This window comes from Cetorhinus maximus, chromosome 29 (assembly GCF_964194155.1).
Source record: "Cetorhinus maximus chromosome 29, sCetMax3.hap1.1, whole genome shotgun sequence".
NCBI lineage: Eukaryota > Metazoa > Chordata > Chondrichthyes > Lamniformes > Cetorhinidae > Cetorhinus > Cetorhinus maximus.
The window spans coordinates 26,011,863-26,029,923 of NC_135907.1; the positions used below are offsets into that span (position 1 = coordinate 26,011,863).

General features: G+C 49.1%; 1 protein-coding gene across 2 annotated transcripts in view; it reads left to right on the forward strand.

The window, feature by feature from the left end:
• The window catches only part of LOC144669475 (glycogen [starch] synthase, muscle-like), a 158,712-nt gene extending 141,002 nt beyond the window's left edge, over positions 1-17,710 (forward strand). Inside the window, exons 13-16 of one of the 2 annotated variants that reach the window (XM_078531948.1) lie at positions 463-558; positions 918-1,081; positions 11,974-12,054; positions 16,839-17,710. In XM_078531948.1, the coding sequence (XP_078388074.1) occupies positions 463-558; positions 918-1,081; positions 11,974-12,054; positions 16,839-17,564 (1,067 nt within the window). In that variant the 3' untranslated portion in view covers positions 17,565-17,710. The remainder of the gene's footprint in view (positions 1-462; positions 559-917; positions 1,082-11,973; positions 12,055-16,838) is intronic. The other variant, XM_078531949.1, reaches the window with a different exon arrangement.
• The last annotated feature ends 351 nt before the right edge of the window (positions 17,711-18,061 follow it).

Below are 18,061 nucleotides of genomic sequence, written 5' to 3' on the forward strand. Positions count from 1 at the left end.
GTCCAACATTATGGTTGGCGGACGGGACAGGCGGCCTCTGCATTTCTCATTAAACTTCATCCAAGGGCAGGATGAAATTTCCGTTATCACATAAAATAAAAATAAATATCTGTGGGCAGCATTTTTATCAGCTATATTTTCAGGTGATTGATTGTGACACATGAACATTTTTTTTGCAGCTTCTTGAACTTTTATTTTAGCATTTTCAGGTCTGCAGCTCCCTGAGGCAGCCGTCTGCCTTCAGGGGGCTTTCTCGTGCCCGTGGGAAGGTCATCTCCCACCCTGTTCCCACCCCCATCCCCGCAGCACTGAGCCCACCGATCGAGCGTGACCGCCAAGGGTAAAATTCAGGCCCATGTCTGTAAGTTAGTGAGCTCCACTTTTAGTGTAAGATTTGTTAATGGAGATTTTTAATGTTTCTATAGTTTTAATTCTGTTTCTGAATAATCCTTTCTCTACTAGCGGAATGCACAGTGATGGGAATTCCCAGTGTTTCCACCAATTTATCCGGCTTTGGCTGCTTTATGGAACAACACATCACTGACCCGTCTGCATACGGTGAGCTGCTGTAGTCAGTGCTTTCATGTGTTTGGCTGTGTTCAATGTTCAAACCCACCCTGCACTCCTCCAATCTGATGTTTCCAGTTTTTGTGCCCTCTCTCTTCATTACCCTCGGAATTAAATTGTGTTGATTCCAGTCATCTAGAAAAATTAATTTAACTGGGAGCAACAGAGAGAGAAAAATATCATCCTATTATACAGTAAATGTTGGAACTATCATAATAGACACCAGTTCAGTGATGTTGGTATAATCCAAGAGAGATACCTGCTCACCTGATTCCTAGAAACACCCTTAATTGATTTTGCCCATCTGAGGGAAGTAAGTGAACCTAAAACTATTGACACTTTTCTGCCAGGGATCTATATTCTGGATCGTCGCTTTAAGAGCCTGGATGAATGCTGCAATCAGTTAACCTCGTTCCTCTACAGCTTCTCTCAACAGTCACGGCGGCAACGCATCATTCAGAGAAATCGTACAGAACGCCTCTCTGATTTGCTGGACTGGCGCTACCTTGGCCGGGTAAGCACATGTTTAGAAAGGAACATCCCAAGGTTGTAGAGTTTTTAGTAAATACCCCTGTTCTGATGCTGCAGCCTCTCGCTGGGCATCAGTTCTGTGGGCAACTGATGGGATCTCACCCATCATCGTATTGGACAAACTGTCACACAGGAGGCTACTTAATCCCGTAGGATTGTGGGAAGATTGGATAAAGAATTAGTTGCATTCCCATTGACAGGATTTTATTAATGAAATTGCATTGAGACCAGTCACTAGAGGATTCCCAAAGGAATCAGTGTTTGATTCATTGCTCTCTACCATCTTTATCTAGATGGAGGTGTTGGGAGAACTTTGACAGATAATTGGTTGATGTGTGTGAGCGTTCAGACATGAGATGATAAATCAATTGCACACAGATGTAGATGGGTCCATATTTGGAAGATATAACAGGATTTGTTATGCATGTTGTTAGGAGCAAAGACAGCTTGTGTAGGACTGTGTGTACAAGATTTCAGAGCAGGAGGAAAACCATAGTGTTAGTGCATGAATCTCTGAAGGTCTGTGATTCATGCCAAAATTCTACTTTAGACAAAAATAGTGTTGGGAGGTACTGATGCCAGCCATGGTTCAGTGGTAGCACCTTGTTCTCTGAATCAAAACGATTATGGGGTAAAGCCACATCCCATAGACTTAAGCATATGATAAAGTTGACACTGAAGGTGTGTTGGACAGTCAGAGGAACAGAACTGAGGGAGCACTCCACTGTCGGAGGAATAGTACTGAGGGAGTGCTGCTCTGTCAGAGGGTCAGTACTGAGGCAGTGCTGCTCTGTCAGAGGGGTAGTACTGAGGGAGTGCTGCACTGTCAGAGGGTCAGTACTGAGGCAGTGCTGCTCTGTCAGAGGGTCAGTACTGAGGCAGTGCTGCTCTGTCAGAGGGGCAGTACTGAGGGAGTGCTGCACTGTCAGAGGGTCAGTACTGAGGGAGTGCTGCACTGTCAGAGGGTCAGTACTGAGGGAGCGCTGCACTGTCAGAGAGTCAGTACTGAGGGAGTGCTGCTCTGTCAGAGGGTCAGTACTGAGTTCTCGCTGCTCTGTCAGAGGGTCAGTACTGAGGGAGCGCTGCACTGTCAGAGGGTCAGTACTGAGGGAGTGCTGCACTGTCAGAGGGTCAGTACTGAGGGAGCGCTGCACTGTCAGAGAGTCAGTACTGAGGGAGTGCTGCTCTGTCAGAGGGTCAGTACTGAGTTCTCGCTGCTCTGTCAGAGGGTTAGTGCTGAGGGAGTGCTGCACTGTCAGAGAGTCAGTACTGAGGGAGTGCTGCTCTGTCAGAGGGTCAGTACTGAGTTCTCGCTGCTCTGTCAGAGGGTCAGTACTGATGGAGCGCTGCACTGTCAGAGGGTCAGTACTGAGGGAGTGCTGCACTGTCAGAGGGTCAGTACTGAGGGAGTGCTGCACTGTCAGAGGGTCAGTACTGAGGCAGTGCTGCACTATCATGGTGCCGGTACTAAGGAAGTGTTGTACTGCTGGAGCCACCATCTTTCAGATGATATGTTAAACCATTGGGTCCATCTGCCCTCGCAGGTGAAAGTAAAAGAATACATAGCACTCTCTGAAAAAGACTCCAAGATCCACCCACTAATCCTGCAGGAATAAATAGCCTCCTGTGTTGCACCTTGTCAAATAGATGTTACTCGGTGAGATCCCATTGGGCGCCTGTGGAACTGAAGCCCAGCGAGAGTTTGCACCATCAGGGAACAGGGGTAGTTACTAAAACGCTACAGGCAGCATTTTTTGGATGTTGTGGTTTTCCACATTCCTGCCGATCACAGCAACCCCACAACCATTCCTTACTCTGAGGAGCGTTGATTGGCTGGAGACGGGTGGAAATCCCAATCTGATTGGCCAGCCACTCTGTAATCTCCGCAGTGCCAGTAGCAGCAATGGTCAGGCCTGGACCCTAAGCCTGGTGCAGAGTGGGTAGGGCAGGGGGGGTGGGGGGATGTGGGTGTGGTGGGAGGGGTGGTCTCATAGCACAGGCGGAAGGTGAGGCCCAGGGGGGAGTAGGGAGAGGGGAATGGGGGTGTTGATGGAGAGGCTGGTGGTGGGGGTGGGTACGACTGTGGGGCTGGGGCTGGGGTTGGGGGAGAGACCTTGGTGGTGGTGGTGGGGGGTGGTGGGGGGTGCACCTGATGTGGAAAGGAGACTCTTGAGGAAGGTCCCCTGACAAGGCCCGTGTGTGGTGAGTTGCCGGGCTTCCCGTCTGCCCCTGAGTATATCCTGACTGCCGGAAAATTGAGGCCTGGGCAGGAAGAGGCCCTTAAGTGGCCAATAATTGGCCTCACCCACCCCTTGTAAAATTTACACCATGTTGGGGTGGGAAGGCCACCTGGAGAATTTTACATGTCTTCCCCACCTCCCCCTACCCCCCTTCCCACCTCCCCACCCAACCCCTCCCCCCTCCCCCCTCCCCCCTCCTGCCTTCCCCCACCCCCCCAACCCCTCCCCCCTCCCCCCGTCCTCCTCCCTCCCCCCTCCCCACCCCCCTCCCCCCCCACCTTCCCACCAGTGGGGTCGCGAGTGTGCTCTGTCAAATATTGATTTTTTAAGGTTACTGATACGTGCCTATGTGATCTGCAATACTTCAAAATGCATACCAGCTGCTTGGACTGGACTCATAACCTTCAGGTCAGCACTTTGCAGTGAAGAATTTTTTTTTGGGTCTACAGGTTTCAGGAAGCCTTCTCTTAGCTTGGGAATAGGAGTTGAATTCTCCACTGGAGGCACCTCCTCTGAGGAGGAAAGGAGGACTAGAAGGGGGAGGAGGCCAGGAGTGCACATTTCAGCCTCTAGGGGAGCCAACTTTTGGAGGACAGGCGCTGGCACAAGGGGTGCAGGGCCAAGAGGTAGTCCAAGGCGGAAGGGGCCGCAGAAGATGCCACTATCCTGCTGCCAGGGTATACAGGTGGCGAAGCAGCTACCTCAATATGTCTGAGGTGCAGTGCCAATGGAGGCTCTGTCTCTCAAGGGAGACAGTCAACTATATCTGTCAGATGATTGGGCCTGAGATCTCTGCTAACTGTGTGGGTGGACACTCCATGCCAGTGGCTCTAAAGGTCACAGCTGCCCTCAACTTCTATGCCTCTGGCTCCGTCCAGGGGCCGGTGAGTGATCTTTGCGGTGTCTCCCAATCAGCTGTCCACACTTGTGTCAAGCAGGTTACAGATGCTCTGTCCAGGCGTGCATTGACCTTCATCCACGACTGTTGGGACCAGGCAAGCCAGACACAGCGAACCAGAGGCTTCGCAGCAATTTTTGGCTTCCCCTGCGTCCAGGGTGCAATAGACGGTACACATGTGGCCATCAAGGCACCAGCAGGTGAGCCCGGTGCCTTCGTCAACAGGAAGGGCTTCCACTCCATGAACGTGCAGATAGTGTGTGATCACAGGATGCTGATTCTACAAGTCTGTGCAAGGTACCCAGGCAACTCCCATGACGGCAACATCCTCAGACACTCCCAGGTGCCGGGGCTCTTCAGTGCTCCAGCTCGGCTGGATGGATGGCTGCCGGGTGACCAGGGCTATCCCCTCAGAAGGTGGCTCATGACCCCTCTCCACCATCCAAGAACAGAAGCTGAGCAGCGGTATAATAGGAGCCATATTTCCACAAGGGCTGAGGTGGAGAGAGCCCATCGGTCTTCTCAAAATGTGTTTCCGATGCCTGTACCACTCAGGTGGCGCACTCCAGTACCCCCCAGATCGTGTGTTGCTGATAGTGGTTGCATGCTGCGCTCTCCACAATCTTGCGCTGGAAGGCAGGGAACGCTGTGGACAACGAAGATGTCGACACAGTGACTATGGCTGCACACGATGAGTCCGAGGATGAGCACACACATGGGGTAGACGCTAACCCGGGCATACTCCAGGGAGGCAGGGACACCTGGGAGGCTTTAATCCAACGAACCTTCAGCTAGCACACCACATATGGACCTTCAGGAGACGCCTGGGCTGCAAGCTCCATTCTCTGATACCTGAGTGCAAAATCTGCCTGGATAGGAACATTAGCCACAGGCCTTGTTAATAAAGCTGAATGTCCCACAAATCACTCAACATTATTGGTAACCATCCACTTGCAGAAGAAAAGAGGCACCCTCAGCCATGATGACATGTCTGAATTTAATATTATAACAAAAGGAACTTAAAACAAAATGACCAAAGGTGTTAAACATCACACCAACTCAAAGACCTCATTGCGGACCAATACAAAAGCACCAGTGATAAACCCGTGGTGTGCCTAAGGTACCTTATGTTTACGTTTTCGTGTGCTATGTCTTGGTGCTGCCCCCTTGCTGGGAGTGGCATCTGAGACAGCCTGCTCACTCTGCTGTCCTGTTGGCCTCGATGAGCTTGGCAGCTGTCCTCTGGCCCATGAAGCCTGTGCTGCCTGGGAGGAGCTGCCAGTTCCACAGCTGGCATCTCCCCCGTCGTCGCAGCCTCATTGGATGCAACGATCACTGGCAGAGGGACGGAGGAGCTGCCGCCGTCATCCGGAGCACCCTGAGAGGGGCCTGCAGAGACGACGGGCAGCTGCTGTACCGACGTACGGTCGCTTCGGAGCTCCCTGCTCACTGTGGATGGCTGAGCACCGAGCTGGGAAACTTGGTGCCCAGACCATCTCCCAAACTGGCACCGACCAGCTGAGGTCAATGCCGATGTGAGGGCTTGCTGGTCCGAGCACATCCCCAGGAAGCCCTGATTGGTCTCCTGGAGGAGCGTCTCCACGAGAGCCACTACTTTCTCCATGGAGGACGCTTGGCGCTCGGCCATGAGGCTCATTGCATTGGCGATGGTTCACATAGACTCCTCCACCACTGACACCAAGCCAAACATAGCCTTATGTATCTCCACCAGATGCTCTCGCACACCCTGCTGCATTTCCTGCGTCGCGGACGACTCCAGAGGCACATCAGCCACTGACTGAGCATGTGCCTGGTCCACTGCAGTCTCCAACTGCTGGCGCCATGTGCACTCTCTTGTCTCTGCCAGCTCCTCCAGCGACTGTGAAGTGCCCTCACCGTTGTGCCCCAGGACACTAGCTGATGTTCTAATTCCTACTGAAATGCTAGTATCTGAGCTGGTGCCTGCCTGGCAGAGATGGTGTGACGCTGGTGAGTCTGAGACTCAGGGCCCTCAGGTGTGAAGGGGTCCCTGCTGTTCCTTTTCCCGGCCCTGCTCCGCTGATGCTGAAAGGAAGAACAAGAACATTGTCTCCACGTTAACTGATCCAATGTCAATGTGCATCCCTGTCCCCCAGATCATGCGCTCATCCTTCCATAAGCAATGGTCAAGCCATGTTGCAAACTTCAATCACTGAACATTCAGCACTGCCATGGCTGTTGGGAGAACAATGGCGACCTCACTGCTGGGCAAACATACCTGCCCGTGGCACCCCAGCCTCACCGACACCAGTGGACCTAGGCGCATGGCGCCTCTCCAGCTCTAGGGCCTCCTGCTCGAAGCGGCTGAGAATCGCCACCTGGGCTGGCCCTCCACCAGTCCTCACCCGCTTGGCGGCATTATGTGCATTCTTCTCCTGGAAAGGAGAGAAGAGCATTGATTAGTGCTAATTGTACCTGGATTCTATTCGCGGACAGCCCACCCCAACCAGTGCCTCCTCACCCCACTGCTGCTGAACACTCGCAAAGATGCTAGGCCTGTAACCCAACCCCACCCCTTGGCCAAATGCTGCTTACATCACATTTGGCACCACGTGGTCTAACCTTCCTAGCAAGGCGGCACAGGCACATGGAGCACAGAGGGCAGCAGATCAATCAGTGCCACATCACCCTGACTTTGACATGTCCTGGAGTTCCAGCACTGCGCCTAAGTGTAGCTCCTCCAGGTTGCCCCCAAAACAGTTATGTGGGTCTCAGTGTACCACATGCTGTGGGTGCAGAACCCATCTCTTCACCACCCTCTCAGGGTAACTTAGGCATGGGCAATATCTGCTGGCCCACCCAGTGAAGGACACAGGCCATCAATGATTCAATGCAGTCTCTACACTCAGACTGGGCGGTGGGGGGGAAGCCTACCTGCTGGGTTAAGTGACCAATGCCAACATGGTGCTCACCCTTCCCGAGCGCAACAGGTCGTTGAAACGCTTGCGACACTGGATCCAGGTGCTCCGCACCACATTGCGGGAGCTCACCACCCCCGCCACCTCCTCCCAGGCACGTGTGGTCATGTGGGGAGGGGCCTCCTCCTCCCATCCTGGGGAACCAGGACCTCCCATGGTGCTGCCACCTCCTCAAGGAGGGCAGCAAGACAATCATCGGAAAAATGAGGGGGGGCACAGTGCCCCCTTGCCCTACCCTCCTGCCTGACCTGCTCACCAGCAGTGATCTGGGGAGCCCTTCCACTGGCCTTGGAAAGACTGCAGCAATGTTTTAAACCAGGCAGCCGGGTCACCATTGGACCCAGTGGTCATTGCAGTCCCGCTGCTGCCTGCCCACTCCCGCTGTCCTCAGGAGCCGCGATTCACATTGGGCAGCGTAAAATGGCGGCACAGACCCGATCGCGGGCACCAATGGGGTCTGCGCCTGCCCACGCCCACTCCCACACCACCAGCCCAACAGGCAGAAAATTCTGCCCTTAGTTACCACAATAGACTTAGAGGGTGTAATTTTCCATGCCCTCTGGCATCGGGCATCATGGCGGGCGTGAGTGCACAATATAGCGGAAAGGCCGGAAATCGGTTTCAAACTGTCGTGAAAACAGTTGTAGTCATCATGTCTGCCCGTCAGTAGCTGGCTGCTCTCTCTGTGGTGACAGAGGACGAGGTTAACGGGATCACAGTCAAAGGGACTTGGAGGGAGAGGACAACCTCTGAGATTCCTGAGTAAATATCCCAGGAATGTCTCGCTGCTGCTTCTCCTCCCTTTGGGTGCCCGAGGACCCTGGCCTGACTCCTTGAGGGGAAGGAGCACCTTGAGGTGCCCTGTTTCCCTCTCGCGTCACCACTGCAGGAACTCCCCTGTGGCTCCCGCGATGGACTACAGGTTTGTACACATCTCCACATCCTGCTGGACCGGGGTCTCCATGGCGTCTGCCCACAGAGACTGCCACGTGTGCACATGTGGGCACCACTGCATCAAAGAGCAAGCGGATGCACCCCTCCCACTCGCGTTGCCACCCTGTTGAGGGCTTGCAACAGCTCTGCGTGATGTTCCCCTGCTGTCTGCTGACTCTCCAGGATGAGTTGGAAGGCTGAATCCAGAGGCTTGTTATCTGACTCGGACCTGACAGATGCCTCTTCCCCAGCAACCCTCTGAGTGCCGGGGAGCTCGGCTGAACCTGCCTCCTCCTGCTGCGGACACGTGTCCGTGTGGTGTCCTCCAGATTGAGAACCTGAGGCTGCTGTAGATCTAGGTCCCCCCGAGGTGTGTGTCTCTGCGCTGGTGGAGGGTGAGGGTAAGCGCTGTGATGGGTCTTCCAGGCTGCTTATTTCCAGCTCTTCAATGGAGGAGGTGTCCTCCTGGCTGGAGGTGAGGATGTGGATGGAGCTGAGGGACTGGCTGGCTGAGGGTGTCGGTCCCTTGGCAGAGCTCCCTGTGAACCAGAGTAAAGATAGTTAGTGCATGGCAACAGAGTCAAAAGCAGGAGAGAGAGGCACTGACAGTTGTGCTGAGAGAGGGATGATGTGGTGCAGGATCTTCAGGTGGGTGTTCACCACCGACCTCACCGTCACCGCAGGCAGGGTCCACATCCTCACCAGTCAGCGTGATGGCTCACTCCTCAAAGTGAGTGAGGGGCCTAATGTGGGCCACTCCACCCCCGGGTCTGGGACCTCTCCCTGCTGATGTGAGCCAGCTTCTTCATGAAAACAGATGGAGAGAGTGTGAGCAGGACACATGGCACTGTGTGGAATGTTTGTGTGTTGAGCGGAGCCATGGATGGGATGGGGACGTGAACTCCAGAGGATATGAGCCTGATGGAGATGTGAGGGTGTGTGTGAGAGTTACTGGTGTTGTCCCTTGAGGTGTGAGATCCCTGTGGATGTGTGTTGGGTTTGTGAGTGTGTGATTTGGGAGTGACGAGAAGAGTGAGTTATCTTGGCAGAATGGATGAGACCATTCATCCTGTACTGGCACTGGGTGGCTGTTTTCTATTGCAAGGTGTTGGCGCTGACCACCGCTGAAACCGCCACCCATGCTGGATTTGTCACCTTGCTTGCTGGCCTTTGCCTAGAGTGGGGGTAGAGGACATCATGGCGGGCCTTCATGGCATCCAATAGGCGTTCCAGGGACGTGTCACTGAACCGAGGGGCTGCAGCCTTCTTGCCTTTCGGGGCCATGTCTTCTGTGCAGCAGTCATGGGCTGGAAGCATTGAGCAGTGTGTGCACGACTGCATTTCAAATATGGCTCCTGGCGTGTGGAAGTGGTGAGGTGACGGCATGGTGGGTGAGTTGGAGGCTGCCCGCCATCCAATTGGCATGTTTCCAGGGAATGCATGAATAATGAGGCGGGAACGATACAGTGTGAAAAGCCGCCATTGTGGCCAGTGGGTAAAACATTCCTTCTCCTGCCCGTGACCACACTTAGTGCAAATCTGGGACGATCCCGCCCAGAGAGTGGGACCATTTTATTCCAGAAAAGAGTAGATTTCCTGGGGATTTCCTGGGGATTTGATTGAGAGCTATAAAGATAATGGAAGGATTATGTTTGAGTTTGGTAAGTTAGGGGAGACCAGGATATTAAGTATAAGTTACATGAGCACAGTACTGGGTTAGATGTCAGGGGGCACTTTGTTTCATAGAGGGTTGAGACTTATGAAACTAGTTTCCAGTTCATGAACTGGGTGTTGACAGTAAACATGTGAAAGACAGCTGGATCGGATCCCGAATATGACCGATGTAACTGCATACAGAAAGTAGATGGGTATTGAAAGATATGCTTCCCATCACCATGGTCTTACATTTGTACAAAAAGAGGCCACTCAGCCCATTGTGCCTATGCTCACCATTTATAGAGCTACCCAATTAGTCCCAATGCCTTGTTCTTTTCCCATAGCTCTGCAAATATTTCCATATTCCCTCTTGAAAGTTGTTATTGAACCTGTTTTCACCACCTTTTCAGGCAACACGTTCACGTTCATAACTGTGTTAAAAAAATCCTCATCTTTCTTCTGGTTCATTTGCCAATTCCCTTAACTCTGTTCACTGGCTAATGGAAACAATTTATTGTTACCACCTCGGAAAAGATTGCTAACTTTGAAAAATACATTTGAACTTCCAGTTAAAGCTGAAAGGATGATATGACAAGATTTCATGATTTAAGACCTTTACTGTAACCAAGACTAAAAGCATATTGACTAAACACGTTTTTTGTCGGCAACTTATATTTTAAAGCACAAAACAGAACATTCCCCTTCCTCTTTTAACACGATCAAAAACACACTTCACAGAGATATTTTACACTGTCCTTTAAGTAAACATTCAACTCTCCTGGAAGCAGTCCAAGGTGATTCTTAGCTCCTGAGAGTTTACTTATGTTCTTTTCCTTTCTCAACCTGGGAACTTTTAATCTCAGAACTGTCTTTCACAGTGAGGTTTTCTCCCCCAAGAGGTTCTTCCTCTAGGGCAAGCTAAATGAATCTTCCAGCCATGTTTCAAACTCCTCGTGAATTTAGTTTTCTGCATTTTTCTAATCTCTCCATAGAACTGAAGCCCCTCATCCCTGGAACCATTCTAGTAAATCTCCCCTGTGTCCTCTTCGTAAAGTGTGGTGCCCAGAATTGGACACAGTACTCTAACTGAGGTCTAACCAGTGTTTTATACAGGTTTGGTATTACTTTCATGTTTTGATATTCTGTGCCCCTATTTATAAAGCCAATGCCATGGACTTTGGAGGGACTGTAATATCCCGCTGTCGTAAAATTCCACCCATATGCCTCTTTCACAGCCTTTTCAACTTGTTCTGCCTCCTTCAATTATTTGTATACATACCATAGATATTGGCGCAAAAGTTGATCTTTGAAGCTTCTAGAAATTCTTCCAGCAATAGAGGTTGAATTATATGCTGAGTATAAAAATGGGCGTGGGCGGTCGCCATTTTGAAATGTCATTGGCATCTGACAAAAAGTGGTTATATCTTAAGCTCCCACGCATATTTGCAACACAGCCTATATTGCCTGCTTGACCCCTTGTGTCCAGTTATAAGGTATTGGTCAGTAAAACATCTATTTGTGGGATGAAAAATTGAGGCTGACTATTAATGTTAGTAGAGCTTGTCATGGCTGAAGAAGGAGGTCAACCTATACACTGAGTATACACAAAAACATGACTTTTGGACCTGGAGAAATGAGCTTGTCTTATATGCCTGGTTGACTTATATGCCACGTTTTATGGTACATGTCCAGGACTCTTTGTCCCTGGACCCAATTTAAAATTGGACCATTTAGTTCATATTGTCCCTTCTAATTTTTTCTTCAAATATGTATTGTTTTACATTTATCCACATTAAATTTCATCTGTCATGTTCCTGCCAGTTTCACCTGTTTGCTGTCCTGAAATTTGTTAATATTCTCCTCACTGGTTATGACGTTTCCAAGCTTTGGTCTTCTGGATTTTGTTTGACCAATTTGAATTTTTCCTAAATTAGTTTATGTTTTTGCTTTTTTTTTGTCTGACAGGAGATTCTGTGACTGGTGAATATTGTGCATAAGTTGCACCATGTCCCAATTGGACAGGCTTGATAGACCCGCTGCTCTTTCCTGCAGTGAAGCTGTTTATGTAGGGGTGCATCTATCTATATTTGGAGATATAATTTGACACTGTTGGTCATTGTATTAACTCCCGTCTCCCTAACTTACTGTATTGTTGATTAAATTGTGTATGTTGCCTTTTTCTCTCTTTCAGTACTACACCCATGCCAGACTCTTGGCCCTGGCCAAAGCCTTTCCCAGTGACTTCAGCCATGATAGAGCACAAATTTCTTCCGTAAGTACTTATAGAATAAAAATGCACAAACATTGGGAGTGTTTCCTAGGAAATGTCTGGCCCGATTCACAACAACAACTTGCAGACAATGCCTGTACTGAATGTAGTCAATGTCAGTAATAACAGATGCCTTTACTCCAGATGTTGCCTCTGCACTGATGGACAAACACCTACATTAACAGCATATATTTAAAAAATGCCCCAAACCTGGAATTGGAGCTTCTGGACCTTATAATCAGCGTCCAAGGCCTGACCTTAAGGCACAACCTGAGGATTTGTCTCCTGGTTATAAACAATTCCAGGTTAAAACTCATTGCCTGATATTTTTTGAAAGCCCCTGCTCCCAGCTCCTGTTCCCTCCCACCAGACACCGGCTCTTGCTCCATGGATAATGACGTGGGCTCTCAAGCCCTGCCAAACATTGCCTTTTTAGTTAGAACGTTTTAACTGCTGGAATTAGAGATTGTCAAATCATTGAGCGACGGGAGCACATTATTAGATTGGGTGGAGGGTGGGACTGGAACCAATCAGACATCACTTTCTCCCCATGTTTGTTGCACAAATTTGGGCAGAAAATTTTGATGCTTAAAAGTCCCAGATATGGATTGTATCATTGTGTTAATTTTGTATTTGATTTTATTGGTTGGAGATTTCCATGTGGTTGCGCTGCTTTTTTCATCAAAACGTACCAAACCTGCACAAAAGATGGTGGAATTTCAAGTACCAATTATGTCCGGCACAAATTGAGTTTCTGTGATTTTTTTGCACTTGTTCTAGAAGTGGCCTTGCACCCAAAACTAGCCTTGGCCCCAGATCGAATTAATTACCATAGCAACTTTCCACCAATGTTGGCTCTTTACGGGCCCTTGAGGAGGCTCTTAAAATTAAGTAGCTTTTTTTTATTCATTCATGGGATGTGGGTGTCACTGGTAGGGCCAGCATTTATTGCCCATCCCTAGTTGCCCTTGAGAAGGTGGTGGTGAGCTGCCTCCTTGAACCACTGCAGTCCATGTGGTGTAGGTACACCCACAGTGCTGTTAGGGAGGGAGTTCCAGGATTTTAACCCAGTAACAGTGAAGGAACAGCGATATATTTCCAAGTCAGGATAGTGAGTGACTTGGAGGGGAACTTCCAGGTGGTGGTGTTGCATCTGCTGCCCTTGTCCTTCTAGGTGGTAGAGGTCATGGATTTAGAAGGTGCTGTCTAAAGAGCCTTGGTGAGTTGCTGCAGTGCATCTTGTAGATGGTACACACACTGCTGCTACTGTGCGTCGATGGTGGAGAGAGTGAATGTTTGTGGATGTGGTGCCAATCAAGCGGGGCTGCTTTGTCCTGGATAGTGTCAAGCTTCTTGAGTGTTGTGGGAGCTGCACTCATCCAGGCAAGTGGGGAGTATTCCATCACACTCCTGACTTGTGCCTAGTAGATGATGGACAGATATTGGGGAGTCAGGAGGTGAATTATTTGCTGCTGATTTGGAAATGAATTTCAGTGGAAACCTGAGGGGAAGAAATAATTCTCAAAACTGGCAGAATTTGCACCTGGATTGCTGATTGTATCCAAATTGGAACCTCTTGGCTATTGTGAAACAAAAACAGAAAATGCTGGAAAAATCTGTTAGACCTCAGCAGGTCTGATAGCATCTGTGGAAAGAAGGACAGAGTTAACGTCTCGAGTCTGTATGAGTCTTTTTCCGAGCTGTTGAGAAGTAAATATGTGATGAAATTTATACTGTTTAAGGGGGGGTGGAGCAGGTGAAGCTGGATAGAGGCCAGCGATAGGTGGGGGCAAAGGAGAGAATGACAGGGATGTCATGAACAAAAGGACAAAGGGGGTGTTAATGGTAGTGGGACTGGCTAAAGGAGGTGCTGATGGTGGCATTAAGGTCAGAAAGCAGAATGTGGTAATAGCAGGACAAGGGTAAGCACTCTGGAAAGAACAACATGAACAAGTGATGGATGGTCCTGGTGGGGGTGGGGGTGGGGGGACTTGGTGGGAAAAAAGATTGAAAATAGGATAAAAGGTGGGGATAAAACAATGAATAAAAATAAAAATAAATAAAAATAAAAATAAGTGGATAAAAAATAAAAATGAATATTGGAAAAACGGGGATTGGAAAGGGGGTGGGGATGGAGGAGAGAGTTCATGATCTGAAGTTGCTGAACTCAATATTCAGTCCGGAAGGCTGTAAAGTGCCTAGTTGGAAGATGAGGTGCTGTTCCTCCAGTTTGCGTTGAGCTTCACTGGAACAATGCAGCAGGCCAAGGATGGACATGTGGGCATGAGAGCAGGGTGGAGTGTTGAAATGGCAAGCGACAGGGAGGTCTGGGTCATGCTTGCGGACAGACCGAAGGTGTTCTGCAAAGCGGTCACCCAGTCTGCGTTTGGTCTCTCCAATGTAGAGGAAACCGCATTGGAAGCAGCGAATGCAGTAGACTAAATTGAGGGAAGTGCAAGTGAAATGCTGCTTCACTTGAAAGGAGTGTTTGGGCCCTTGGACGGTGAGGAGAGGGGAAGTAAAGGGGCAGGTGTTGTACCTTTTACTATTGCATGGGAAGGTGCCGTGGGAGGGGGTTGAGGTGTAGGGGGTGATGGAGGAGTGGACCAGGGTGTCCCGGAGGGAACGATCCCTGCGGAATGCCACCAGGGGAGTGAAGGGAAGATGTGTTTGGTGATGGCATCATGCTGGAGTTGGTGGAAATGGCGGAGGATGATTCTTTGAATGCAGAGGCTGGTGGGGTGATAAGTGAGGACAAGGGGGACCCTATCATGGTTCTGGGAGGGAGAGGAAGGTGTGAGGGTGGATGCGCGGGAGATGGGTCGGACTGTATTGGATTGTGCTTATTTGTTCTTATCTAGTGCTGATTTATGTTTAGTTAGAAGTTGAAGGGCATTAAGATAAAATATAAATAATATGAAGATATATATATCCAAATATATATAGTATATATTCCTATGCCACTTGGGAACTCCAGGACACCTCATAAGTTCTGGATAAATGTGTGCAGGAAGTACCACTGCTCAATCTCCAACTCTGTTTCTCAGCTTCAGGAGCACTGAAGTTATAGTAAATACACAGGGAATTGGGAATTTCCTCGAACACATTTCAGGAGGTGGTCACCACACGGCCAGAGCAGTAAGTGCTCAGTGGATAGCCACCTGGCAGGATAGGAAGAGGCAGGCATTCGGGAATCCTCTGGGAGTGCGGCACTCACTGAACAGTTTTCAGTATTGAATACCAGTCAGGGTGACACCAACTCGATAGAATGCAGCAACTAGCACTGTGGGGAGGATTTGGTAACAGGGATGGGTAGAAGGATGGAACATTAGAGAGGAGAATAAGGTGCCCTGACCACAGAGAGAGACAGATAGCACTATAGGCAAGAGTATTTCAGAAATAGGAGGGTTCAGACTGAAGGGAAATGCGAGACAGTCTAAGATGGGTTAGGAGTGCCTGTTTGCAAATATACAGAGTGTAGTAAATAAAGTTAGTGAGCTGCAGGCACAAGTTACAGCGTGGAGCTATGACATAGTGGCAACAGAGGCCCGAAAGGTAGGAATGAGCACTTAATGTTTACAAAGTAGTCAGGAAAGATAGGGAAGGAAAAAGAGAAGGATGTTGGCAATATTAATCAAAGAAACTATTATAGCACTGGGGAGGGAGTACTTAGGGGTTCAAAGACTGAGGGCTGGATTTAATGCAGCCTGTTGTGATGGGAACCAGGGTAGCCAGACCCACTTAATCGTGGGAAAGGCCCCCCATCAGTGTGCTGGCGGCGGTAAAACCTCCCCTGACTGAATCGAAGGCCGGAAGAGGCTGACACAGGATTCCAGGCCACCAGGGCCAGGCTGTCAATTCGGCTAAAATTTAGTGGTGGCTCAGGGATTAAATGGGAGCCGCACCTCCTGAAAGTCACCCAGCAAAACCTTGTCAGGTTGGCCAGCAGCCTCTGTAGGGGTGGGGGTTCCTCATTCTCGGGCACTCACTGTTCAATGGACCCAACATTGGGAAGAGGGGGTGACACTGAAAGCAACTGAAAGAATTTTGAAATCATCGATAATCTCTGTTTCCACCACCCTCATAAGCAATGAGTTCCAGGTCATTACCACTTGCTGTTTAAAAGTTCTTTTGCACATTCCCCTTGCATCTCTTGCCCAAAACTTTAAATCTGTGTCCCCTGGTTCTTGCATAATCAGCTTTTCTTTGTCTATCTTATCTAAACCTGTCATAATCTTGTACCCCTCTATCAAATCTCCCCTCAATCTCCTTTGTTCCAAGGAGAACATCCCCAACTTCTCCAACCTCACCTTGTAACTAAAATTCCTCACCCCTGGAACCATTCTGGTAAATTTCCTTTGCAGCCTCTCAATGACCTTAACATCCCACCTAAAGTGTGGTGACCAGAACTTGTTGCCTTTTTCCCATCCTGGCTGGGATCAGTTCTCTCTGGGCAAAGACCAAACCAAACATCTTTTGCTCCACACTGATAATGCAATCTGAGCAGGTTTAGTTTGATTTTTTTTTATTCTTTGTATCAATATTGAGCATTGATGACCTTACTGAGTTAATTTGGAGAAGTGACTAAGCAATGGAGCTGAATTAAAATGGTTAAAATGTCCAAGATATTAAAAGGATCCTTGATTAATTTTCAATATGAAAAATATATTAAAATAATTTTCTTTGCATTTTAAAAGGGATGCCGATGTTGAGATTTAAAATTGATCCTGTTGATCCCTTTGGATCTGTTCCGCATGATCAATAATCTTTGTTTTTCATTATTTCAGAGTTTCCACTATTCACGGTCTCCGTCATACTCACCATCCTTCTCCTACCACTCCAGCCCTTATTACAGTGACAGTGAGAGTGAACCATACAATGAGGATGAGGAGGCTGAGAAAGATCGTGAAAGTATCAAGATGGACACCATGTTGGATCTAGTTCATGAACGGAACAAAAATGTGGAAGACACTTTTGCAGCATTTAGAAATTCCAGTATCAATAATCTTAGCACACCTACTAGACCAAGTGATCCCCCTAGTACTACTACAAGCAGTCCAAGCAAACCCACCAATCCCAGTGATGCCAACAAGCCGACCAATCCCAGCACCTCAGACAGTCCCAGCAAACCCACCAATCCCAGTGATGCCAATAATCTGACCAATCCCAGCACCTCAGGCAGTCCCAGCAAACCCACCAATCCCAGTGATGCCAATAATCTGACCAATCCCAGCACCTCAGGCAGTCCCAGCAAACCCACCAATCCCAGTGATGCCAATAATCTGACCAATCCCAGCACCTCAGGCAGTCCCAGCAAACCCACCAATCCCAGTGAAGCCAATAATCTGACCAATCCCAGCACCTCAGGCAGTCCCAGCAAACCCACCAATCCCAGTGAAGCCAATAATCTGACCAATCCCAGCACCTCAGGCAGTCCTAGCAAACCCACCAATCCCAGTGAAGCCAACGAGCCGACCAATCCCAGCAGGACTACTGATGCTAGCAGTGCCTAGCAATCCCAGAGATACTAATTCTGTTGAAGCCAAGATGATAACAGTGGACTCAATACCTTTAATCTTTCGCCAGTCAGAGCGCAACCCAAGTCCAATGCAAACAGGGAATGAAAGGATAGAAATTTTCAATAAAACAACTGTGTTCGCTGGTGCAACAATGTTTCCTTTGACAGTTGATGCATGTAATCAATGCTGATGGAGAGGAATAGCATGTTGGCTCAATTGATGTAGACTGTGTTTTATACTGACTACGCCATGGAGAAGCAGCTTTATTTTCACCCTCTTGGTGTTGAGTGAGTTCTACATTGCCCACTTCCACATTGGCCCATTGATGTAGAAGATCTATTTTGCTGTGGTTAGTGTAGGGGAGCTCTACATTGGCCTTGTCATGTAGGAGAACTTTATATGGATTTTGTTGATTTAGGTGGGGGAAGGTCTCACTGGGTTTACTGGTGTAGAAGGACCTCTACATTTCTTCACTCAGAGGTTTGTGAATC